Source organism: Falco naumanni, chromosome 10, assembly GCF_017639655.2.
Source record: "Falco naumanni isolate bFalNau1 chromosome 10, bFalNau1.pat, whole genome shotgun sequence".
In the NCBI taxonomy this organism is placed as follows: domain Eukaryota; kingdom Metazoa; phylum Chordata; class Aves; order Falconiformes; family Falconidae; genus Falco; species Falco naumanni.
The window spans coordinates 4,187,771-4,214,662 of record NC_054063.1 but is presented as its reverse complement, the minus strand read 5'-3'; the positions used below and the strand labels follow the sequence as shown (position 1 = coordinate 4,214,662).

The 26,892-nt window shown below is 43.4% G+C and overlaps 1 protein-coding gene and 1 long non-coding RNA gene across 6 annotated transcripts in view; one reads left to right on the top strand and one right to left on the bottom strand.

Moving 5' to 3' along the window:
• Positions 1-791: 791 nt before the first annotated feature.
• Positions 792-17,967, bottom strand: LOC121094491. 3 transcript variants are annotated; one of them, XR_005829867.1, is made up of 4 exons: positions 17,871-17,967; positions 16,829-17,061; positions 11,762-11,855; positions 792-6,692 (listed from the first exon to the last, which is right to left on the bottom strand). It is a non-coding gene; the product is annotated as an uncharacterized LOC121094491 (long non-coding RNA). The 3 variants fall into 3 exon arrangements; XR_005829865.1 differs by lacking the exon at positions 17,871-17,967 and adding an exon at positions 17,195-17,505; XR_005829866.1 differs by lacking the exons at positions 16,829-17,061; positions 17,871-17,967 and adding an exon at positions 17,195-17,505.
• CHKA (choline kinase alpha) overlaps positions 17,702-26,892 on the top strand; it is a 23,219-nt gene continuing 14,028 nt past the window's right edge. Inside the window, exons 1-2 of one of the 3 annotated variants that reach the window (XM_040608102.1) lie at positions 17,702-18,172; positions 22,024-22,135. In XM_040608102.1, coding sequence (XP_040464036.1) covers positions 17,838-18,172; positions 22,024-22,135 — 447 coding nt within the window. In that variant the 5' untranslated portion in view covers positions 17,702-17,837. Of the gene's footprint in view, positions 18,173-18,468; positions 18,572-22,023; positions 22,136-26,892 lie in introns of those variants that run through there. The other 2 variants (XM_040608100.1, XM_040608103.1) reach the window with 2 other exon arrangements.

The window sequence follows — 26,892 nt, the reverse complement described above, 5'->3', positions numbered from 1 at the left end:
CCTGGCACACTGCAGTCCTAGATGTTCCAGCTGGAAGTAGCACCCCACCTCTCACTGTTGCTGGGGCTGCGGCTTTGGTACGCAGGCTGCTAGGACTGGAGCTTTGTCTGTGTAACTAACGCTGCTGCTCCTAGCGATCCTTGGTCCAACTACTTTGCCAGAGGCCCTTTCCTTCTGAGCCCCGAACAGCAGCAGCTTGTCTCAGGATGGGTTTCATCATACTGAAATAGAGGCATCCTAGCCAAACAGCCTCTCTGTGCTCTACGTACCCGGGACGGGTTGAGCTGCCTTCTGCCAGTGCCATAGACCGGCAATGCAGATGAATGCGCTCAGTATTGGAGGAATTTCTCCTTTGAACACTGAGATAACTAGCTTTTAGTAGATTCCCAACATAGCGAAGGCTTGTGTTAAGTGAATTTATTTCCTCCTTCCTCTCACTTTTACGTATTGAATTAATATTTTCTTTTCAGCAAGTCAGCTGTGCCTGCCTCTCTGTAAGAAACATTGGAGTTTGCTTTAATTCTTCTCTCAGAAAGTTCTGCTTATCCTGCCTGTATACAAGGTCTCACTTAGGAGACCTCTATTTGCATGCGGTGACTATGAAGTATTTCGGAATAGCTGGTTCTTTTGTCCCTGCTAGTGTGTTCCTAACACAAACGTCATGAACAGGGTGGATGGTGGGTGCAAAAACTCTTTCAGCATTGGCAAGTGTTTGGTTTGGTTGATGGCACCTTAAGTGACACAAGTAAACTTGGAGACAAGAAAGGAAACATTATCAACTGGTGTGTTTCCAGAGGTTTACACTGCTGAACTGGCAACTAGCTCTGCTTTTATTTCCCCCAAGACTGACACATCTACACTGCACGTCAATTTTAGTGCCGGCTACAGCAATTTACAATCTTCCCTTCCAGAAGTGAAGTTTCTCAACCAATTATAAACGAACAAAAAATATTTCTTGCCAGTCATGCGATCGGTCCGTGAGCAATAAGAATTAATCCAATGGACAGAGGTACACAGAACAGTCTGGGAATCTTGCAAGGAAGTGTTTTCTGAGGAAAACTTATGTCTGTAGGATATGGTATTAAAAAGGGTTCCATGCTGTATCTCCTTCTTTCCCAGAACAGCCCTAAACACTGGAGTGCAAGTTCTTGCTGTTCTTGGTGGTACTGGCAGTGAGTGCAGGGCTGGTGCATGCATTGCTGTGCAGAGGTGGGAAGTTTAAAAGACAAGGAAAATCAGAAAAGCACTTTTCAGAAAATGTTAGCCATGTCTCCAAAGTGTTGGAGAGGCGGAGAAAGATGAGGACAGCATAGGGAAGATTATTACAAAATAAAGCAGAGATGGTCTTCTTTAAAACTACGGTAGTTCCATCTGTCTCAAACAGGCAGAGCAGCAACTTCTTTTTCTGGCCGTTGGCAGCTGTTGAATTGATGGGCTGCAGACATTTGGCCTCACTGCTGTGGAGGAGACCATCCTCTACAAGCAGCCTGCTTGCCTTCCAAGGCCATATCCAGACCCACAGGCACATTTGCAAAGGCACTGGTATGTTGCTGATTTGTGGAATTTCCATTTCCCATGGTGATTTTGCCTCAGAAGGGGGAGCTGGGGATAAGACTGGAGCTGGAGAGATTTTGATGTGTGTGTGGGCCTTGGAGGGCAGAAGAGGGAGGCCGCTGTTACTTAGTCTCAGAGAGGCAATGGGCAGGGGGACTATTTCTATGAGAGGTGCAGACATTTCCTACAGTGGGATCTCTGAAGTACCTGCTGGCTGAAACATTCCAGGCATTCCTGCGCTGTGCTGCTAAGCTCAGGCAGCAGCAGCTAATACCGATCAGGCTGCAGCAGCCTGGCCTTGGCAAGCGGCTCTTAGTCACAGACTCTCAGATCCACTGCTCAAAGTAGCAAATTTGCCATGTGGAGTAGCGCTGCAAGCTCTGAATTTGCAGCTGCGACTGCAAGACAATTTTAGTGCATTTAGACCTGTCAGAAGCAGGCAGAAGGACTTGCAGTGGGCTATTCACCATAGCGTTTTCTCTCAAGGTTTCCTGGGTGCTTTGTGCATGTCCCAGAAACTGTAGCTCTCCATAGCTCTTACCACTCCCATAGCTGCCGTGTCAAGCTGTGCTTACACCTACTGTAAGGGGCAGAGATTCTCAGTGTCAACAAGCTTGTAAATCATCTACTTAACAGTCACAGGTAAGATAACATATTAAATAGTAAAGGCACCAAGAAATCCTTCCCACCTCAGTCACCCTCCCCACCAAGTACTGAATCTTGTCCAAAGCTGCACAAACAGGATTCTAAGATAAAGACCTTGGGTAAGAATTACTAGAACAAACAGAGCACGGAGTGATTTGTTGAGGGACTGGCCTTCTCAAGGCCGAAGGGTGGGTGTGGAAGAACACACCTTACTGAAAGGAAAGCTAAAAGCATTATAAAAATACATCTTGGAATAAACAAAGCCCTGTCTAGAAGTCTAATATCTTAATTACATTGATGTAGCATAGGAGGAAAACCATACAAGTACCATGCACTCTGTGCAAAGTATATTGTCTGGGATTTCAGTAACTAGCAGCACAAAAACTTTCTAGAAACGGAGGGATCCTATTCTGCTTAGCATGATGCAGTGCAGCAGAGCTATTCAGAGTTAATGCAGCTCTAGCAAGGAAACTACATGCTCCAAATTGCGCTTCTGTCTTTCCTTTAAAAGTGCTTGAAGAGAATTTACCAATCATCTGCAAACTGCCTGACTGTGAACACAAAGAAAAGAGCAGAAATTTCCCAGTTTACCTCTTCCTCTTCCCTGCTGTATGCAACAAACCCTTCTGTAGCAGTATAGTTCCTGGGGGCACGTTAGCTCAGTCACCGTGTGGTGCCTGTCTATTGATGACTGGCTGGATGTCAGGGTTTTCTTTCCTATTTTTGCTGTTGCATGGATGAAATGCACTGTTAGAGCACTAGCTGCTATTGATGGGGGCTACATTCTGATTTAAAGGCAAAAATCTCCTCCAAATCTGTGATTTTGCTAGCCTGTCATCAGGACCTGGGGGAGATAGTTGTAGGTGGGAACATGATGAACCACAGGACTGTGGTTTTAGGTCAGCAACATCTCAAAACCTGTTCCTCTTGCAGTTTTTTCCCTTGAAGAGTATGTGGTCTATAGTTTTAGTCAGTGCATAGGGGTAATGGCTACATCCCCTTGACTTAAAGCTTGTTTAACTTTCCTGTGCTGCTGCAGAGCTATTGTTAGTTTGCAGATAAGGCAAGTGTTATCATTTTAGCACAGTCTAAAAGAAAAGGATAGGAGGGAGCTATTAGATTCTCCAGCGTGTTACTCTCTGCCTGGTGACAGAGTTGTCCTTCACACTGATCTCTCAAATGTGGTAATAATAACAGTAAAGCTTTATTTTTACTGGTTATCAGCCAAAAGCAACAGCTAGGCTTAAACCAGAAAATATCATCCCTTCTGCCTTTGCAGCATGTGTGCTGATGCTCTGCTACTTCGCTAGCTCTTTCCTGAGGAGACAAGCAGACACAGAGACTTTCATCCCACCGCAAACAACCTGGTCTGCCTCATCCTGGCCACTGTCTAAGAACAGGCCTCCTGCTCTCTTCCCAGCAGGCTGATGCTCTCCTGTCCTCCCGGTGCAAATCAGCAACACCTCCCTTCTCTCCTATCTTGCTTTTGCACCATTTTGCTTTTTACCATTAAGACATGGTGGGTTTTTCACAGCTGCCTGTATCTGCCTCTAGCAGTTGCTGCCTCTTCTTCCTGCATGTGGGCATGACAGTCTTCTGTCTTTTCAACAGGGCCCTATCACAGACAAGCTGCCAAGTTTGAAACCAAGGAAAAGAAATGCTGCATGTCTGACCAAAAAAGCCCCCGTAAGGGCGAGAACTGAGAAAATACATGGACTGATTTCATGTGGGCACTTTGCATCTTTCTGGAGTGCAGATGCTCTTTAAGGAAATAAGAGGCTGTCTCACCCAAGCTGTTGAGGGCTATACTGAATTCAGGTGGATCTAATCTCATTTGTTTATGCTGTGGTTTTAAGGAACGAGGTGCTGCTGCAAAGGTTACAAAGCAGAAGGAATTCTGGCCCTCCTACTGGAAAAAAGAGCATGCTCCTGGCATGCTGATGGTACATGGCTTAGCTTTCTCATCATTTGTATGGACAGTGGGGAAATAACCAGGAAGTAAATTCTGTTCAGACAGAATTCAGAATCACTTTGGATGGTGTTTGTCTTCATTCTAGATGTCTGCAAAGTAGGTGTGTACACCCGAGCTGCCCAGTCTGGGCTCCTTTAAGAACCAAAGGAAAGAAATTGGCACTTGTCTGAATAATTTTCAGCTGTAAGCAAACCTTGCCCTTGGTGCTGTTGACTGTACACAAGAGTTTGGGTTGAGCTGAGATGCAGATGTCTGTGGTGACATCACACCCTTGGCATAATAAAATCTTGGAGAAGATCCTGGCACCCAAGTTATTCTGTACTGTGAAAGGAAGACGTGAAGCACAGAAAAACTGTAACCGAACAATCTATTAAGAACAAGGAAGTCCTGTTAAGGTTGTGAGTCTACCAAGTTTAGAGATGAATCGTTTTTGAATAGGGAAAACAAGTGTAACAGACCCCTGTAGACTTCAATATGAGGGACAAAGCGTTGCAGGGAGCAAGTCATCCATTTCAGGGCTAGCCTGCTGGCCTGTGTGGCCATAGGACACTGACAGAAAACCCCTGAAGGCTTGTCAGTAGGTGCAAATGATGGAAATAGGATTTTCTAGGAAGACAGGTGGTGATTGAATACTGCTTCTATTTTTGGGTTTTTGAGGTCATTCTATTTGTTTTGAAGTCATTCTAATTCAGGAAGGGGGCAGGAGTTTTTTTTTGGCTACAAATTTGGTTTGAACTTTAACTGAGCAGTGTCTTTCTGTGGCAGTCAGCCATACAGCCACGAGGAAGGATTTTGAAGGGCAGCAAGAGGCAGCATTGGCAGCATCCCTTGGGCTGTGCTGACAGACTAGGTCATGTACAAGTGCTGGAATGGCCTGACCCAGGCTGTGGCCATCACTGCTGAGCCTCTGCCTCCCACCTCCTGAGGATAACAGAACCGCTGGGGCCGTGCCAGGGAACACCAACTGCCAGGCAGGTGCAGGGACACTAGTGTCCTCTAAGGACAAATACACAGAGTCCCAAGCCAAACAGGCTAAGGACAGGGAAGAGATGGCCTGGCTCCACTCTTCTGTTGATGTGCCACGTAGCTGTGGGTTTGACTGTCAGGTCCGCAACAGCGGACCTCCAGGAGGAGAGGAATGGCAAGTCACAAGACAAGAGGATAGCTGAATGCTTCAAAACATCTGTATGGGGAGTATCTTACCAAGACCCTGCACATGCTGGCGGTGCGCTAAGCAAGTTAGTTATTCATCCTTGAACCAAAACCTTTTTTAGCAATAGCCTTCGCAGCCATAGCCTTGGCAGGTTAAAAAAGGAAACCTCTTATGGAGGCTTAAGTAAGCCTTTCCATCCATTCCCTGAGGAAAAGGTTTCTTGTCCACTAGCTCCTTGCTTGGCAAAAATGCTGGTTTCAAAGAACCTTGTAAATCAATGTCTGGCAAAATCTACAATACAGGAGTAAGAAAACAAATTAACTCCTTGTCCTTGGAAAAGCTTTTTCTTGTTTGACTGCTCTGTAAGAGAGTCTCCTGAAGACTTCAGAGTGACAGTAATCTTACAAATACTGTGCTGGGAGTCAGAATTAAGTTGGATTTTTGTTCTGTTATTGTGGAGGCCTGTAATCACAATAATTTTTGGTTTACGTGGCTGATGAGCTAGAATTATTTCTCGTAGCAGAGCCAATTGATGAGATAGAGATATATTTTGATACTTCTCCATCTCAAGCATGCCCAGAAAGCACACATCTTAACTCTTACATGTTATTGTTTAGAAGCTGGGAGAAAATCCTATAAATATAGTAATGGCTGCGACACTGGTACAAAATTGCCCCCTTTCCCTGAACCCAGCACTAGAGGAAGGGCTGAGAAGGAATTACACAATAATTGACCACACCTTATTTACAACACTTTCTCTGCTCCAGTATTGCGATTAGAATCACAAAGTGGCTGAGGAGATCTTTTTTCTGGGCAGAAAAGGTGCATGTGGGGTTCAGAGCAGCAGTTCTTGAAGGTAGTTCTTAAGTTAGTTGCTTCAGCATACGTCTAGTGTAGTTGTTGTTCTGCTGAGTACCACAGAGCTCTGGTTCCCCAAACTGATGCTCGCTGCCACTGAATTTGCTGCTGGCATTTCTCCAAATGGCAGCACAAGCATTCCTAGACAGCTGGGGTGCAGATCCCACGGTAATAAGCAGAGGAACGAGTACTGTGGGAACTCTCTTCCTCCTGCCCAGATGCAGCAATGAATCACTGCACACATTATCCGATGACTGGCCGCGAGGCATGCCACGCTTTGGTGAGGTGCGTAGCTGAGATCCCCAGCATCCCACTGGAAGTTACACCAGAGAGGTCCCATATGCTGCTGGAGGTCCTGTGCTCTTCCAGGGTGCATAGATTTGCCAGGCTCATATCAGAGCCTGCAGAGAAGCTGAGGCAGATCTTCATATGGCCAAATCCTGTCCCAAAAAGGAGGCTTGTTTTGAAGAGGACTGGCAAACTGAATTCCTGTGGCAGACAAGGCAGCTTCTGTAGGGCAAAAAAATATGGCTAGAGACCAGTTGGGAACCAACAGAAGTTTGTTTCGGCCGCAGCAGCTAGATTGCAGTAGCTAAAAAGTCCTTAAGATGTAACTAGTTTGTCAACCAATAGACAAAATAACTTCTTGCACAATTCAGAGCAATATGCTAACTACGTATGTAAGGAAAGGGTTTAAAATTGCACAACGTGCTGAGGAATGATACAAGTGGGGATTTTGTCCCACAGCTATAGACAATTAGAAGGAATGGGGAGATAACTGAGTTCACTCTCTCCTCCATTCCATGGAGCATAGGAAGCCTTAACCACAGCAGATACTGCAGGCCAAAAGAGTTCAGTTGTGCATGCATGGGATGTGTCCGTGGCAAGGAGAGTTTGTGCAGAAAGCAGTTCAAAGAACAGTGATTTTCTGCATGTGCATTGTGGAGAGCATATTGTAATAAAGGTGTCACTTGGGGAACATTTTGCTGGGCGAATTGGGTATTAGGAAAAAGTTCTTCACTGAGGGGGTGGGTAGTCAAGCATGGGAACGAGCTCCCTGGGGAAGCGGTCATGGCAGCAAGCCTGCCAGTGTTTAAGAAGCATTTGGACAATGCTTTGTAGATATATGGTTTAACTTCTAGGTTGCCCTGTGTGCACTCAGAAGTTGGACTCAATGATCCTCGTGGGTCCTACCCAACTCAGGATATTCTATGTTTCTAATTACTCTGCATTCAGTGACCAGTTAGGTATTGGTTTTTACTATCAAGCTTTTGTGATTTATGTGGTGTGATCCTCTAAGCTTTGATTCCAACCACTTCTCTTACAGATATTATTAAGAAAACAGTGTTACTCTGAAAGCTAAGATAATGTATAGATCTATTTTCTGTGCCTTTGAGAAACAAAAGCAATGAACTAATCTAAGAGATAAAGCTATGCCAGGCTTCCTACATTTAAAAGGTTGAGCTCTTTTGATGTAAACTTAAATTACTCAAAACAGGAACTTCATTCCTATGATGTAAGCTTTTTCCTTAACAATTTGCTTAGTGAATATAGCAATTGCAGAGCCACTCTTAAAAACGAATATCCACAAGACTTGGAGATCTGGAGCAGCTGGCTTGTGTTATTCACAGTCCACTTATTCAGACTGCTTGGAATGGAGCATACACGTGCTTTTCTCTGGTTGCTGGCTTAGGACTTGCTAAGACAGAAGTGCCCTGGAGATTTTGGGGAAACTCATTCTTGTTTAGATCTGTAACTGTGAAATGTATCCAGAAGGATCTGTGCTGGTCCTACTCAGAACAATTGGGATTCAAGGCTAAGCAAAGGAGATATCTATATTGCAACAGAAGAGCAGATTGCTAGTGTAGATGTGTCTCACGATACCTTTTGTTAGTGTAGAAACAAACGGGATGGCGCACTCCTTTTCCCTTGAGCTTCCTACAACTGACGACAGACTATTTAAGTGTGGAAATGTGGAAGATAGCTTTTCATTTTGTTGTTGAATGTGTCCTTCATCTCATATTCCTTCTTCTTGATTTTTGGGTAGCAGTTGTTATAGCATCTATATGTCAGGAAAAAAGCTATGTGCCTCCCTCTCCCCCTGCTTTCAGTGCCCCATAAAAAATAAATTCTTATGTCTCAGTCCCCTCCAGATGTTACACCTATCTGGAGTGTAAATAAGTGAATAACTTAGTACTTACACACGCTGTGATACCTTTGATTTAGAGCATCAAAAATAGGTTCTGATATAGTGTCAATATCAAAAGTGAAGGGAAATGCTGTGTTCCCATTAATTCAAAGTGAAGTGAGCACTTTGATGTGAATCTGAAGTAAACGCAGAGGGAGTGGTCCTCTCTAAAGTAGTTCAGCCGGCACCTGTAACCTCTTAAACTGCAGTCGTATCTCTCATGTGAATCAGTATTTGAACTAATATTTACTTAGGACTCAGGCATGATTTATGTGGGAGTCTTGGTATTGCAACAACTGCTGTGTTACTCAATCAGATTCCCAGATGACTGGTTAATACATAACAAGCCAGATTTGTAAATTCAGTTGGCACAAGTTATCATCAGAATGGAAAGGAGAAATTCATTATATCATATTGTATTTAATTCATAAATCTATTAAACACCTGTAATGGAGTACAACATGCTCCAGTTAAAGAGCCAATGGGTTTCATCCTGTTTTCAGACGATTTCTAATCTGGATTAATTGCTTGGTGACAGTTTTCTAGTTGTCACGAGAAATTGTGTTATTCCTCTGTCAGAGTGGAAACAAAGTAGGATTAAATTAGTTAATCACAAAATACCACAGTTAAAAACTCCATAGCGTCCAACATTATTCCAGTAGCAACTAACAGTGAGCTTAATTCTGGGGTCAAAAACCAGCCTGCAGCTTTGAAATTTAGGTATATCACAAAATCATTTTGGCTATCTATAAAGTTACCCTCGCCTCCCAGGCATTATTAATGGCTGCTTCTGAATGAAGGCCACTTATCTGGATGATGTGGAGTGTTTCACAGAAAAATCCACTCCACTCATTTTATGCCAATATGGCAATAAAAATATTATTGTATATCTAAAGACCTGTACAATAACTAGATATTGTTAGTCAAAGATACTAGGGCAAAGGACTAAGTTTGCAAACGCTGTTTGATTTTTTGGAAGAGTTTTTTTTTTTAAAATGAAATGAAGCATCACAGGAAAATTTAGAGCGATGTTTCCTTCTATAAATGGAAATGAGTTAAAACTCTTCAGACAGGCTAAGAAATCCTCAGTGTCTGTGTAAAACTGACAAGACCTATAGTTTTCTAGGTTTTAGGCTAGAACATTTGAAAATCAGCGTGTCTCTGTGTGTGTGTACACCCGGAAGAACACAGCCAGCACCCTATAATGCTGTAACTTTACTCTTCTGATCTTCCTGTATTTACCCTATCTGCCCTTCAGCACGTGTATGCTCCAAGTCCAGTGACCACTTTGGCAGGCAGTGCCCCATGAATAATCATACTGCTGCGTATTTGGAAACATGTAAAGACCTTCTTTAACCTCCAGCTGCTAGTTGTTATTACTGGGAAGGAACATGTGTCTGAGTGAGGTGGATAGATGAAGCTGTTGCCTAGAACATGTATCTTGGCTCAGGCTCTGCCAGCAGAGTCCCATGGCTGCCATTGCTGCAGGCTTGGCTCCCCAAAGATTCGAAACCTCTCTGCCACCTCCTTACTCTGATTGTGCCCAAGACAGAAGTTTAACAGCACACGAGGAAATAACCCGCTAGAAACCATTCTTTGGCTTAAATGACGAACTCTGCTAGGATACCATAAGAACTATGCCAATTACTCAAGTACAATCAGTGTTCGAGTCAAAACTACCATGTCTGGAATCCATATCTGGAACCCACCCTCTTATATCCTAACACAGGAAAAAACTGCAGCATGCTTGAATGACCAGCAATACTGGAATTGCAAGTTCCATCACAAATCAGTTATTTCAGCTTGGTATTAGTCCATTGCTATGCATGCCTAGCATAGCAAATTGTTGCATAATGAGAAAAAGAGGAGGAAAAAACTCCAATTGTGAAGTCCAAGTCACTTTAAGATTATTCTGTGATCTACTTCATTATTTGGGTCAACAACAGATTTTGAAAGGGTTTGGAAATGTACACACGTTTTTATTTTTCTACTGGCTGTTGTTCAAGCAAGGTGTGGATGTGCCCTTGGATCTTTTTATTGTTGTATTGCATTGTATTGTACTGTTGCTGTATTTAAATATAGGGCATTTACTATTATGTTAATGGAAGCTCCATGAACATAAGAATGAATCTTCTAACTGGCTTTGCTCCTGCCCTGTCTGTGCAAATGTCCAGTGAATGCTCTCGGGTTCTTCACAGCGTACGGGCTCTGAGCATTTAACACAAGCAGTGACAGTGCCTGATGCCTCGTTGTAGTGCATTACCAGCTTTTGTCCTATGTGCTTCCCTACAGCCTTTCTTAGTGACCATTATTACATCCATGGTAATTAATTCTGTGGCTTTTTTCCCCACTCCCTAGTCACCACATCATACCCACCTCATGCTAGTCCACCTGCTGCCGGGGGAACACGCCCCAGCTTGTATAGGCAATTTGCCTGTGTTGCACACCTAAACCAGCTAGAGGTGGCTCTGGCATGTTCTTCCTTACAGCAGGTTTCTTTGGCTCCCAGCTATGCATTCCCACAGTGGAATTCACAGCGCAGAAAACTATTAGTCCGAGGACTGGCCACAGTAGATATATTGGAAAAGATGCAATTTAGCCAGGTTTAGAACTTTCTGAGTGTTTTTAGTGATGAATGTGGTCACTTTCAATTCCAGGCAGAGTTGCAAATATGTGCTATCACAGAAAAGAAACTGTATCCAGTTTCTTTTTCCACTAGCAGGCTGAAATCTATCCCGGTGAGGCTGCAAAGGATGTGCAAGTGAGCCTACGGACCAGTGGCAGGTCTTTTCTCAGGCAAGATAGCAGCAGGGCTCCGCCGCGAGCCAGGGCCAATAAGAGGAAGCAAAGGGCCTGTTCCTCTGCAGCTTGGGTGTCTCTGTCACAAACCAACAGTGGTGACAACCCTCACACAGGACATCCTCCAGCAGGTGAAGTGAGCAAGCAAGGACCACCTGATGGGTGAGGACCCCCCAGTGCCTTCCACACACTGCTAAAGCCTGCAGAACCAAGCGCAGATCCGACCTGACGAGCTGCTTCTTGCCCAGAAATAATAAAACCAGGGAAGATTAAGAGGGAAGAGAGAGCTGATCCAGCGCAGGTAGAGAACTCGTTACTATAGCAACTGTTTTCTCCTTTGAGCATAGGCTGGGAGGACTCCCTTGCGAGGGGATTTCTGCACAGTCCCCAGGCTGGGAGGAGAGGTTGCTTCAAGAATCTCGTCTGACAAAGGCTGCGTGGCTGCACTCTTGAACTCTGCTGGGGATCGGGGGGGAGCTGGGAGAGGTTTGTAGAAGAGTTTGACGCTTGTCCAAAAGTAAAACAGATGTTGAAGTGCCTGAACTCATGGGAGAGATTACAAAACTGGGACTGTATTAAAAGTGATACTCACCTCATGGTGTATTGTTCTGTGGGTTGCAGATACATCTGAAGCTGTTACAGCACCACAGTACCCCGCACAACCAGGAGTTTCAAAGCTGGAGTTTCTAAAAGAAATAAGAGAATAATTAGCTAATTCCTACTGGATTTTTAACTCTCTCTGAGGTCCCGAGAAAGTTTCCCAGCTGGATTTCTTCAATGAGATGAAATTGGTAGAGAGTAAGAAATTAAGTAACTTGTAATATAATAAAGGCTTGGTCAGTCTGACTCCAAGAAAAGTAATTCTCTGGGACCTGAGCCAGGTATTGTTATCTTACCATACTGCTTGGAGTACCTGGCACTGTACAACCTCTGGGTCTCTGTGGTTATCTTAGGCCAACATAGCAAATGAATGAGCATATTATCCTTTTGGTGGGGCTGCTCTCCGGTGTAACACTTCCCCTGCATTCACAGGAGACAAATAAATACCAACTCAGTGCCTAGGGTAAATCCTTCATCTTAAGCCCTTGTTAACCCTGTCTGCTCTGGCAGGTATACTTCAGGAACCAAACCTGCACCTTGGTTTTTTTTGCTGGTATTTTGTGCTGGAAAGTAAACAAACGCAGAAATAAAATAAACTAACCTATGACCACTTAAATTCAGTCCTGAAATTCTCTTTCTTTCTTAGGGTCAAAGCACAGAAGACATTGTAAATTCTCTTGGTAAGGGATGAGCAAAGGGAACTTTGGGTGAAGTACTCCAATCCCCTATTGTCTCTAGGCTGTTTATTGTCTGTTTTTCCATGCAGTATTGTTGCTGGAGACATGGATCTAGGAGAACGTTGCCTGTCGCGATCCAAATACCCTTCCTATCACTGAGGAAGAGGAGGGGGGGGACAGCTGTGCAGCCTCTGTCTCGCAGCTGCATCTTGCCTAGGTGGCTAACACAGCTTCAAACCCTCACAATCCCTGCCTTTCAGAGTAGCATTTTTTTGGCTGTTGATGCAGGGAATAAGAAACAGCAGCCTCAGCTGCTCATTTTTTTTAAATTCATCAGGGCTTTTACCAGACGTAAAACCAAGGAGTTGGAAAATGAAAACAGGCTCCCTGGTCCAAAAGCAACTTGAACACAGAAGTAGGCCGAGAGTATTTTGCTATTGCAAAATGCTCCCCCATGAACAGTATGCCGAGGAGGTGAGCCAAGAGGCTGAGGGACTCAAGGACAGCCCTGAACTCTCACCCATACTTGCAACAACTGCACAGTTCCTGTGTCAAAGTCTCTGGCCTGAGCCTAGTTTAAAAAAATAGGACAGACAAACCCAAGAGCAACCTGCTACTGGTCCATCAAGAATGTTTATCAACACCTACTATTAAGAAGCCTGCAAGCCTTTCAGCTGAAATAAGTATCTGCATCCTTCTACAAAAGTACCATTCTCTCCCTGCCATGTGGCAGATCTGGCCTTAGCTGGCATTTGATGTTGCCAGTAGAATCTGCTGCTGCTTGGCCTGATAGCCAGAAAGACTTGTGAAAGAAAATTAAGTGCTTTGTGAGTCAGAATTCTAGACTTAGATCTTTTGTGAGCAATAAGCAATTTTTACTGCACCAATGCAACTGTGGGTGAATAAAATCATGCATCAATCCAACTGCAATTCCCATTGCTGCAGATACACAAGTATTACAGAAAAATGGGAAAAAATATTCTAATAAGCTTCAGTAAATCATACATATTAAAAACCCAACAAATGGTTCACGTTATATTGTCTTATATGAATATATATATATGAAAAGAGAAATATGCCTTCTCCCAACTGAGTATGTGATTGAGACTGCATTCAGAACCAGTGAAAAGTAGAAATTTTCCTCAAGACGTGAAGGTCTGTTACTTCAAAGGAAGTGGTGGACATGCTGGCCGTTATATTCTGGTCAGCCACTGAATTATTAAGATTGCATGGTCATGGTATGGAGTTGAAGGAAAAGTAAATTACAAAAAAAAAAAAAAAAAAAAAAAAAGCTGGGTTTTACTGTCTGAGGGGAAGGAGATTTCTGTGATGAATACCTTTCCCTTCTCCACACTGACAGCAGAGGTCACAGAAACTCTCAAGCCTCTACTCACCCCAGAAAACAGGACCTTAGTCCAGACTGTACCCCGCTTACAGCATAATTAGTCACTATGTGTTTTATCTGTGCACTAACCCTACTTATCTCACCATTACTTCCTTCACAGGCTTTAAAGCCAGGTTAGGTTATCCAGGGGATACAGGCAGCTAAGAATTATTCTCCTTAATGGGTCTCATTTATTAGAAGCTACAGTAGATTAATCTATTAGATGGAATCAGAAATTGAACATAGATACAGAACCCATGTCTGCTATCTCTAAAAAAATGTGCTAATGCAGCTTGGTTGCTATGGTGTAAAATCTGACATCAGGAACATGAAGACACGTTTGCCTTTTTCCATTACTTAAGGAGATGGCTGGTTGATTGACTAATCCATTGGCTAGGATATTGCATTGCTACCTAACAACAAGGTGCTCCTAGTGCACAAGAAATGGAAACAAGGCTCAGCTGCTGCTGAGAACATAATCAGGTTTCTCAAGTCTGAGTCCAGTATTCTATCTGTTCAGTCTTGGAGTGTTTGAGCCAATAATTCAGAAATGAATTCCCTTCTTAGGGTTTTTTTTCTGATGCCTTTTAGGTTTCAATATATTCTGATGTTAGCAGAAGCCCAAGTTTTGCTGAGTTTGACTACTCGCATTGTCTAAGTGTAATACATTCCTCCTTAGAAGCAGAAAAAAATATCACATACACAAGTACAAGAAATAGGTTTGTTTTCTTTTTTTCAGATTGTTCAGTTTGAATGTGGACTTGAAACTTACAAGTACCACCTCAGTAGCGCTACAATGAGAACCTCTCTCTCTGTTTATCCATTTAAAATACACTGCATGAAGAAAGGCAGTGTAAATTTCTCCGGTGTTGCTCCTCCTGCATGCTTTGAGCCAAACCAGGGAAGTTCTTGGGTAAGAGCAGAAAATTATTTTATTTTCACCTTTAGTGAAAGCAGTACCTGTCCTCCCACATACTCTGCTGGGTTTTGCATCATGCCTTCAGACCATTCATCTCTGGCATTGCTGCGTAGGCTTTCAAGAAGACCAAGTTCACGCCACTGCTGCCACATGGCTTCCTGCCCATTCGAATTAACCACATTTGAAATGCACAATTGCGGGATAACGTGGCTGAAAGAACTATTACCCACAAGTTAAAGACGAAAGTCCTCTTAACTAATAATGAATTCCCTAACCAACGTTTACTTTCTGGGAATAATGAAAGAAAAATAATTTGGGCAAGTAACATTGATATGCTTTCATATCAAATAAACCTGCAAGCCAAGCCCTTATGATTACACTCATCTCTATTTCTGTCATGAGTTCCTCTACCACTTTGTTCTCACCTTCATTGCACTGTATGTGCTTGAGGTTCCCCAGAAGATAGACCGTGTTTGTTGTAAAACACTCTGAACAGTTTTCAAGTGAGTTACACCCTTCTTGTAAACTCAACAATACATTACAATGAGTTACTAACTACTAATAAGCTGTTAAAACAACAAATGATGTAATGCGCAGAACAAACTTCTAAAGGAAGTATGTGTATGGGCTTCATATGGATTGAAGATACTTATCAACACAGAATTCATTACAGGACTGAAACCCAAGCTAGACTGACACTATGGTAGTTGTAATCAAAAGGATATAAAACAAATAGAAACATGATTTCCTATCTCCTTCTAAATTCTCTGAGGCTTTGAAAGACATTATTTGAGGTTTTGAAGCAAAGCTTATGACTTGGTATGGACAAATGTCATTGAAATGGCCAGTATCAGTGAGTTGGAGCTTTCTTGTCTAGTAGAAAAGGATAGAATTCTCTCTACCCAAGAAAAACAAATCTTTTATTTCTCTGACGTTTCTGCCTTCTCTTTCCACACTGATAGCAATCTAGAAAAAAATCAGTCAAATTAATTAGGGAAAAGTCTGTTACTTATGTGATGACAAAGTAGTGTGAAGCTCAAGCACTTGGAAACAGAAGGGCCAGTTTGAAAGGCAAATTTTTCTGGTATTTTTACCACTTCTTCCTAGACATAGAGGCATCATCAGCATTTGTGGCAGAATGAGCTTTCTATCTGTAGAACTGTTTTTTGGTGTTTGGCTATTCAACATCAGTGATGATGTCAGGTATTTCAGCAAGGACCTGTAAAAGGAAGGTGTTCTCCACAGCCCTGTGTTGCCAACTTCAGCAGCCACTGCATGCCCCCTCTCCAGCATCCTAATGTGTACTGGGATTAAAGGACTTTATTTCATAAATGAAGAGGTTGAGGCACAAAGGGCAGAAAAGAGAAATTTTGTCTGTTCTGTTCCAGTTTGGCACCCCTAACTCATACATCACTCTTCCTCTAAATTAGGGTCTGGTATGCCTCAGCCATGACAGTTTTGGTTATGCTGAAGCTGCTCTGCCAGCACAAAGTGGTTCTGAAGCCAGTTCTGGAGCTTTGCTGCCACTTCTCTGGCTATTTGGGGTTTTCCCAGCACTGGAATGCCAAAGTGTGCAGACAAAACCAGGGAACAGCTGATGCAGTGAAACAGTTTGGGAGGGATGAGGGAAGGATTGTATCAGGAAGTCCCCTCGCAACCCAGCAATCCCCAGCTTTAATGATCACTGCAATAATGGCAACTATTATTAAAAAAGCCCACAAGCTTCCCCTATACACAGTAAAAGACCATCAAGGGAGAACAGCCAAAGGAGGAAAAAAGTCAGGAAGGGCAAAGGTAGTTCAAAAGTCATTTGTTCCTTTACTGTTCAGTTATGACGAAATGGTGTAACACATCAGGCAACATTCTGGTCCCCTCTGGCTGCAGGAGGGCCAGGAAAGCTGTGGCTCCTTCCAGCTGGCTCTGACATCACCGCTCCGGCACTTCTCACAGTGCTGCGAAGGACCGGAAGGCAGGTGCTGATGTTTCCCGTAACACGAGAATGCCTTTCCACAGCCAAAACTAACAAAGAAAATCAATTTTGTCGCACTGCATGTGGAAATTTTTCTTCTTGTAGCTTACCTTTCAGTTCAGGTATGATTTTCTTCTGAGCCAAGAGAGCAGTTTACCATATAGACATGAATCAGCCCTCACACACAATAACTCAGTAACTTTCCATAAGAAGCAGAGTTTAAATAAACATATTATTGATTGGTGTAATCCACTTTGTACAGCACAGAGATTTCCCACGTTTTCATGGCAAGTCATGGGAATGAATGACACGGGCACGTTACGAAGCGTCGGCACGGCCAACCCTAAGGGAGAACAAGCTCAGTTAAAACACCATATAACCAAAGACACCAACCAAGGCAGCTCCACTGCACAACACGGCGTGACGTGACCCGCACCCTGCCCGACCCGCTTCCTCCCCCTGTCCTCAGTGCTCACCTCCGGCTCAGCCCCCCACCACGAACTCTCCCGTTAAATTCTCCTCAGGCTGGAGCGGCAGGCACAGAGGGGATGTAACGGGGCGGGCGCGGCGGGAAGGGGCAGCGGGGCCTGAGGGGACGGAGCGGGGCGGGCGGGAAGAGGGAGCGCCGCGGCGACTCACAGGAGGGGTGGGGTCACCTCGCGCTGCGCCCCCCCGGCTGCGCGCGCCGGTTACCGCGACAACCGGGACGACGAGCCAATCGGCTCGCTCCTTTCCCAGGGGGCGGCCCGTGACAGGCCGAGCGAGCGCCTCGTGCTGCCTCGCCCACCAATCAGCGGGGCTCTCCGGGGGCTGGGCGAAGGCGCGCGCGCTCTCCTCGCAACTTCTCCCCCTCCCCAGGCTGGACCCGGCAGCCAATCAGGACAGAGGGAAAAAGCGTGAGGCAAGCGGGCCCGCGTGTCGCGCTGTCTATAAAAAGGGGGGGGCCGGGAGCGAGCGCGCCGCTCACTCGCCGCTGGCGCTCGCTGCGGAAGGACGTGCGTGAGGTGGGGGAGCGCGCCCAGTTGTCGCGCCCGCCCGTCCGCTCGTTCGCTCTCCGTCTTAACGGCCGCCGCGCCCCCTCCGCGCCGCCGTCGCCCTCTGGCCCGCCCGCCTCACGCTATGAAAACCAAGTTCTGTAACGGCGAGACCGACCCTTCCCCGCTCGGGCTCCTCCTGGGCTGCAGTTCCGGCGGGGGCGGCGTCGTCCTCCCCGCCGCTGGGCAGCCCCCCTCTCCGCTGGCTCACGCTGACCCCGAGGGGAAAGACCCCGTGGCGGCGAGCAGAGGCGGGGGCGCCTCGACCCCGCCCTCCGCGCTGCTGCTGCCGCCGCCGCCTGAGGAGGAGCCGCCGCTCGACCCCCGGACGCGGCGCAGGGCGTATCTGTGGTGTAAGGAGTTCCTGCCCGGCGCCTGGCGGGGGCTGCGGGAGGAGCAGCTGCGCATCAGCCCCATCAGGTCAGCGCTGGGGGGGCCCCGCTGGGAGCGGGCGGGGCGGGGGAGTGCGAGCCGCCTCCTGGCGGAGGAGGGGCGGGGGGTGAGGCTCTTCCTCTTTTACTCCTAAATTAGTAATAATAATCATTATAAAAAAACCCTTGCTAAATTTATTTTTCGAGAGGGGGAGGCTGGTTACCGCGTGGGGAGCGGCCGCGCTCTCTGAGGCGGGGGGGCCCGTGAGGAGGGCGCGGGGCCGGGGGGGGGGGGGGGGGCGCAGGGCCGGGGGGGCGGCAGGGCCCGGTGCCGGCTGCGTCAGGCCCTCCCGGGCGGGGGGCGGTGGTGCGGGGCCGCCCTGCGCCGGGGGAGGAGCCCGGAGCCCGGCGGTGGGAGCGATGGAGCGGGCCGGGGCCGCCGCCTGAGGTAAGTGCGGGCGCGGGGGTCCCGGAGCGCGGGGTTAGCAGGTAGATGCGATGTATCGATGACGTGAGTCATCTTTTCGTATATATAGTAACAAGTGCTTGTGACTCAGCGCGTTGGCAGCAGGAATATGTAAATTGGGGATGTTCTAGAAGCCCTCTGTAACGTGTTTGAGATCAGGGTTTTTTTATATGAGCCCTATATGCTAGTTAAACCGATGTTAGTCCAGAGTTGCATTTTTACGGATTGTTTGTCTATTGTCCTAGTGATCATTCTACCTGATTAACTGTAGTGTTTCAAAGGATATGGCTGTCAGCTTCTCCCTCAGTCCTGAGTTTCCTTTTTCCCAGTGTTTCTCCTTTTGTTGATACACAAAATACATGTGAATCTACCCCCAGTTAGGGCATAAACTGTTGACAAAGCTCTGATATGCCAGAGTATAATCAAAACCCATGGTGCTCATTTCTAAATATATTTTAAAAGCCTTATTAACAAAAGAGCAACTCGCTGAAAGTCAGAGCAGATAGTATTTGTTGTCTTAGATACTTTCTCCTCGCTTGACGTGATCATAGTAAGTTTATGAAGGGAGATAATTTTCAGAAGACCAATACAGTTCCTAGACAGTAGACTGGTCTGATAATATGTTGTAATCTGACTTGCTTAATTCGTTATTCATCCTTACTGTGTACTGCTGACTTTGGTACTCACTTTGTAAAGCATTGGGTTTTAGGGCAGTTATTCTTGAATTTCTTGGAAACTTCCCCTCTGAGACACCACTTCAGGATGGCTTGATGGTTTCCACATTGGGAAGAGGAGAGGATGGGCTGAAACTTAACGCTTAAAACCATGCTAATTGACAGTTGCATTTATTTTGGCAAAAGTCTTCTCTCTGCTTTTATCTACAGTGAATGCATCATACTGGTTTGCTAATTGTAGTTTCACAAAAGTCAAGCACATGGTGTGTGTTCTCCAGGGTGTCTGTCAGTATTGCTGTTTTCACAGTGTTGGTACACATCATGTTCAGTAACAGCTGTTAGGTACCTGTGGTCACAGGGTGAGGGGGTCCAGGCCTTACTGTTTGCGAGCAAAGAAGTAGATTTGTAACTAATCGGAATGCAAATGTATAAGCACATCTAACTGCTGTGGCTGTGGTTTGGGGAAAGCTGTGGGAAGCTCTGAAAATAGGTGACCCTTTTGGAAGGACTTACCTCTAAGTAATAATCTGTACCAGTAGACTACTGGGTAGCTTTATCTGTGTAAGAGTGAGATATGCGCTTTTGACCATTCAACAAGCTGCTGAGTCTACTGACCTTCCAGGAAAACAGTTCCTTTTATTGGGCTCCTGTAGGGTTTTCTTGATTAAAGGTAATGCTTCAAACTTTAAGTGCGTAAAACTGTAGTGAAACTTCTGTTCAGCCTCAGTAAGACACTGCTGTTTGGCTGGAGAGGTATAAAAAAGAAGGGTTTCTGGACTTCCCTGCACTGTATGCAGGCTGAGCGTGTGTTTAAATAAGTAACATAACTGTACCAGCTCTAGTCCCGTATTTTTTGTAAAGTGAATTTCAATGTGTTTAAGTATAGATATTTTCACCAAAGTCTAAATCAGAGGCTTAGAAAAGGTGTTTTTTTTTTTTAAACAGTCTAGCACAGTTTAAATGAAGCCAGAAATGTAGCTGGTATAACTAACCAGTGTTCGAATTGCATCTGAATAGTCTGGTGTTGCTCTTTGTTTGACATCCTTTCCATCTGTCATTTACCTGTTCACCTTCATGGTTCAAAGTTACTTCATATCTCATGTCTCTAAACATCCTTCTTTGGATGCCTGCCAAGCCACCTGGTTTTCTTCTGTCTCCTTTCTTGAACATATTGTGCAACTGCTGTTTCACCCGATTTTCTTCAGATTTCTTTTTTTCCTTCAGTGATTGAATTTGGATATGTAGGCCGGCCCTTCTTCTGTGTATCATCTCCTAGTACATACATACAGATTGTCTACTTTATGGTAGCCTTTTTCTCTGGAAAGTCTTTGCTGTTTCCCCACTGAGTTGTAAGAGAACTCAGAAAAATATTTTAAAAAGCAGAGAGAGGAGTGTCAGGTTAGGGCTGAGAACTGCATTTTGGCTACTGCAGTTTGGATCTGCCATGGATTCCTGGAATCAAAGCCCACTGCAAGGTAATGTTATATACTTTGTTTTAGGTGTTAAGAAAAACTGCATTAGTTCATGAAGGAAATCACAACATGGAGTACTGCTATTTAAATTCTAGCGTTACTGCAGTAAGTTATGTAGCATGCTACAAGTAAAATTGCTTACTTTTTAAGTTTGTGCTACTTTATCCCTTTACTGCTAGCTACTGTATTTGGATTGTATCTGGTTTTGAAAGGTCTGTCTTTAATGGAGAGAGACAAGTTTTTTTCAGTAGTGCTGATTTGCATTTCTGTTTCGCTAATAAATCAAGTTTCAGTACTTTTTCCGCTTATAGTAGGAAAAGAGGTAATATGTAAAACCTATTGCAGAAGGGAAAACTGAGAACTTATTAATGAAGATACTGATAATGAAGAGGGTGCAGAAAGACAATGTAGTAAAGAAAATGTGGGCCGAGTAGACGGTGGTGTTAGTGGGCTAGTAGAAGTAAGAAACTTAGCTTCTGTCATACAGTATCTACCTAGCTTGATAAACCTGTACGAGGCAAGTGCTGTCACTTTTTCCTGTAAGAACACCCTTGTAAAACAGTAATTATATGAAAAGTCAGCATGCCTATTTATATATAAGTTCAGGCTTATGCCCTGAACGATTGAAGCTAGGACTCCCTAGTTTGTGTCTTACCTCGTAAGATTCTGAAGGTGACTTCAGTTTTGACAAATGCATGAGCACTTGCTTTAAAATAAAGAACTGCTTTAATAGTAAAACTCAAAATTGAAAATGAGTGCCCAAGAATGACAGCATAAGACTTTATCGTCAGTGGTGCTGTGGCATAGCTATTCGGGTTAAATATTTGTGGCGAATCTTTGGAGCTGCCATTGCAGTGGTACTAGCTCTTAACTGAAACTTAGGTTTTTTGTACTCACTGCATGGTTTTAAGCTTATTCTGCTGTCTTGTTTGTGCAACCAAGTATATCTGACAGAACTCCAGCATCACTTTCTAGAAGTTCTGAAAATAATTAACAGAAATCTACGTCTTATCTTAGTTGCCTGTTACATTTTACTTCAGTTTCTTTGTAGCTTGAGCTGTAACTTGGATCAATAGATCTTGATGGTGAGTCATACATTAAGTATGAAGCTGCCAACTTTTTTATTGAAGGTTTTTGTTAGGAGTTATTGGTACTGTTGGAGAAATCTCATGTTAGGAATAGATCAGTTAATCATAGTAAAAAGATGATTAGTGTGCCTCTAAGTTCTAGAAAACGAAATGTGTATGCTCATCCAAGTTGGTTGATAAACTGACCTTTCTCTTGATAGAGGTGGCCTCAGCAACATGCTGTTTCAGTGCTCACTGCCTGATACCATTGAGACAGTTGCAGATGAACCACGGAAAGTTCTCCTGCGTTTATACGGTGCAATCCTGCAGATGGTGAGTATGGAGAGTGCTTTGGGAGTGGGTGGGTCACCGTTGCTTAATTGTAATATGTTTGGAGATCTTCATTTGTGACACACTGCAAGTGTGTGCTGCTTTATCCTTTTGGGAATGTGTTTTAGTGGTAGTGGGGTAGGTTGTTAGCTTAAGGCAGTTCTGTTTATAGTTTGTTACTGTCTAGAACTTGCACTCCTTTCTATACAGATCCTGACTGGCATGTATCAGCTGAAGGCTCATTTGCTGTCTGTTTGATCAGTAATGTTTTGTTTATGGTGTTAAGTTTGGACTGTGGTGTTTCAGAAAAGTTTGCTTCTGTACAGTATGTAGGGCTTTGGCATAACTAGCAAGATTGAAGAGACTAAACTGCTTAACTTTAATCTTGGTAGCACTTACGAATCTTGGACGTAAAAGCTGAAGGTTTTGTCAGACTTGTACAGTGCTCAAGCATATTATTAGATCTTGCGGGTAATTGTGTTGCTGAAAAATTTGATCTATAGTGTTAGAATAAAAATGAAATACAAACATCAATACTGTACAGCCATCTCATTCCAAAACATGCTTTCCTCAATGTGATATGCCTTGTAGCTGGCATAGAAGCTTAACCAGATGCTTGTCGAACTCTTCTAATGTTACTTTTCTTTTATTTAGTTAATAAAATGTAAGTAGCACTTAAATTTGTCAAACCTTAAGAGAAGCGGTTGGCAAATCTGTTTCAAATTGTAAGGTTTAACATAAAGAATATTTTGTAAAGGTGATCTCTTCTAAAGCTTGCAGGCTGTTATCATAGGACTGTACAGCAGATCTTCTCTTGCCCATCTCTGCTAGACAATTAATTATGTTGTAAATAATCATAAGTCTTTTAACCTTATGAAAAATTGCAGCTTCATAAAACTACATTTGGATGTTGGCAGTTGCTTCTATTTGACTTAGAGGGTCTGGTTTTATTATCCATTAATTTGGTATTTTCCAGTACTCAGTCACTTGCTCTGAATAACTGATCCAATACCTGCAGGAGATTGACTGTTCCTGAAATTTCAGCCCATTCTTCCTGCTTCTGCTGCCTTGACCAGACTTACTATTAAAAATCTCATTGGATACTGTTGCTTAACTGGCTTTAAAGTGTTCTTTTATTATACTATGTGAGGTATTAACTTTCCCCATGGTATCAGATTTTACCAGAAATATGTAAAAGATTCCAGTGGTTTGAAATGGCATGAAATGCTTGGCTATACCACTCTAGGAGTGTTGGGAAAGCTACGCACTTTTCTTATTTAACAGTAAAAGTTAGTTAAACCAAAGGGAAGACTATTTAAGCTTGAAGAGACACCAAAATAAAGTGAAAAAAATGGTGATGAGAAACTTTGGTTTTGAAATGACTCCTGGGGTTGACGCTAAGAATTTTTTCCAGAATTATTGGCGGCTTTAATGTAATGCTGACAATATGTAGGAGGCATGAGTAGGAACATGGGCTGTAAAACTGCTGTAGCGGTAGAACTTTTATTGCCCAATAGCTGTGAAGAAATGTGCCCTTTCCCTTATATTTCAAAGGAAAAGTAAAGTAGACCCTAGAATTTGGTTGCCCTCCCCATCCCTCAGGGATTTTTTTTAAAACTTGCCTTTTCTGTGCCCCTGTCCACTGAAGAAATCAAAGTAAAATTTTGGGCTCTAAAATCAGAACTAATTCGATTTGAAAATTGAAAGTGTGTTCATAACTTTCTAACCTTTCTGCTCTTGGTGTTGAAGGATCTTTTGAGATGTCTAACTTCCTTTATTTCCGTAGTGGCAGTGAAATGACTGCTCTTGTTGGTGCAGTTCACTAAAGGTTAAGTAAGCAGAGAAAGTCCCAAGGTAAAACTTTCAGATTGCATTGAGGTTCACAATTTTGTCGGCGAACATTTGTCTCTTCCAGCCCCTCTACCTTAAATGCAAGTTAAAATATAAGCAAACTGTTTTATTGGGGTATTTTGAAAACCTCACTTAGGATTCTTAAGAATTTCTGGGTGGCGTAAGCAGAGCCTTATGATGAGCCTGTTAAGAGGGAATAATTTGATATTTTTTAGTAATGTTACTTAAGTTTAAAGCCCTATAGAAATTAAGGAACACTGTTTAAGTAAGTTGAGTTTTGAGACCTTAAGCTAAAATTGCAACTTAATTCTCCATGACTTAACTGTAACTGCCACTGGGTATTAGTAGTTACCACTTGTTTGTTTGAGCCTTTGTAGCATGTTTTAACTCTTGTCCATTTTACTTTCTGTTGAAATTGGAACATAAAACAGTGATAGTATCAGCTCTTCTTACTCTTTTAGTATAAATACTGTAGATCTATAGCAATCTGCACCAAATTGTTGTATGCACAGAAAGCAAGCATAACTTAAATTTTGAATAGAAGTGAAAAATAGATACCTTACTAACTTAAGAATGAACAATACTGGCACCATAATTCTTTGAGCCACCTTTTTTAAAGGAACCTTTTTTGCAGTTTGAAAATAGCCCCAGTTTGCTTACTATGAATCTTGGAAGACACAAATGTCAGTACATGAAACTCATCCAATATAAACCATGCCAGCTGGCTAAAGCTGCCACACAGGGAAGGCTTTGTGCCTTCATCTGTCATAGCTGATATGTTTAAGCCAATTTTTTTGTGTGCATGACTGTTTTGGGGGGAGCTGGGGGGGAGATGAACTGAGCTGGCTCGGCCATTATTATGAATGGTCGCACTGGCATGGATGTTTAAAAAACAAGGACTTCTCTTGAGTATATCCTTGAGCAGAACTTTTTTTTTTAAGACAAGTATTTGTGCTTGTGACAGGTTAAATTACTAACCACATTAAAACTCAAAAGTTTGAGGCACAATGCAGATATGTTCTACATTGAAAAAAGGGAAATGTCCTACTCTGCTTCACTTATTCTTGCTCTGGCTTAGTTGCTAAATTTAAAGGGGAGCATTGAAAGTAAAACTTCCTCATGACAAAATGTCTTTAACTGTTGGCTATATCAATGTTAAAACAACTGAAACAAAAGGTTCTCCAACAATATGCCATTTAATATCCAGACTTTAAGATTGGATTTCATATGCAGATCACACTGTAGTGTTTCTACTTAAATTCAGAACAACCAAAACTTCTCCCATCTTAGAAATGCTGATAGGATTTCAACATAAGATAGCATCAACAGAAAAAAAAAGCTCAAATTAATGTGAATTTCTTGGAAGTTCACCTATCAAAAGGTAACTTGGGGATTGATTCCCATTCTTTTACACATGTCAAAAGAACCTTGAACTCTTGATTCACTGGGGCTCTGTTACTTTGCAACAGCCAAACCAAAATAGTGTATATAAATGAGGAAAACCAGTATACCTAATGTTCCTCTCTGGTCTCTCAATTTTCTATGTGAGCAGATGCAAAATAAGTATAAATGGTTGCCACAGTTCTGTGGTAAATCTTTTTCCATACCTGCCTTGCTGCCTTTTATTTTTTGTAACTAAATAAAATGCAGACTGCTGTGTAACTGTAATTATCAACGTCTTCTGTGGTTGTTGGTGTCCATGTCTGTTTGTAGCATGGAGTAACTACAAATCCCTGGCACTGGCAGACGGCTTGAAAGAAACCAAGCACCTCTTACGGGGATATATTTGTGTTGGGTGGAGTTAAGGGTATTCTGGGGGTAATGTACCACTTTAGTTGTATATGCATGTGTTCTCTGCTGCAGGCTTGCCCATGCGATCGTGCCTAGAGCACTCTGGTTTCCAGGTGACAGACACGATTCACGGTATAGTATGAGATCTCTGAAGTTGGAGCATTCTCTACAGCTTTCATTTTCTTTAGTACTGGATTTCATTGTTTAAAAATAAGGCTTAAGTAGCACCAGCTACTGTCTGTGCATCTGAATGTTTACAGCAATAACAAAATATCAAAGTACTGCCCCTTCCTTTCCTCTGCTCCCTCATAAGAGAATGGTAACTTGAAATGAAGAGGATTAGAGATGTCTTTGTGGCTTTTGTAGGGCTTGAACTGGAAATTATTCTTTACATGCTAGATTCTAGGACTTCAGCAAATTAGTAGCAGTTCCTTCAGCTCTGGCAGGGATCAGTGATCAACAGCAGATTCTTAGAAGCAGAAATAGTTATCGCTGAATCCAAAACTGTTTGTTCCCATACCCTGAAGTTCAAATTGATGTCTTCCAACAGCTTCTAGAATTGAGAAGTTTCCCCTGCATAGGCTGCTTCTAACCTCTCAGGCAGTTCCTTGTAATGTTGTAATTCCTTGATTTGTCTAAATCAAAGTGTATTTTAGTATTTTGAAGTCTTGAAAACTACTAAAGCTGAGTAAACTCAAAAAAATGGAGTTACAATGGAAGATATAAATTTGTGGGCAGAGCTAAGGGTTATCTGGGGGGGGGGAGGTTGCAAGTTCCTCCTCTAGACAGAATTCTGTCAAGCATCATTTGGGACTTCTGATACAGAGCTCATCTTGCAGGTACAAGAAAAATAAATTTGGGGTGTTAGGGAGAAAATGGTGATGAACTCAATTTTCTACATTAAACTACCAGATGTATAAACACTGTCTGGTCATTTTCTGATCACAGATCAGATAATGTGCAATGTCTGCCATCCTAGGACTTCAATCTTGTACCTGAAGCTTCCTGCCTTAAAATCAGTTCATATGATCACAAAGTAGACTCTTAACTTCAGTCATCTCTGTCCATACAGCTGTCCTCCCTTACTAAAATTGTAGTGAGCTTTCTTAATCTGCTTG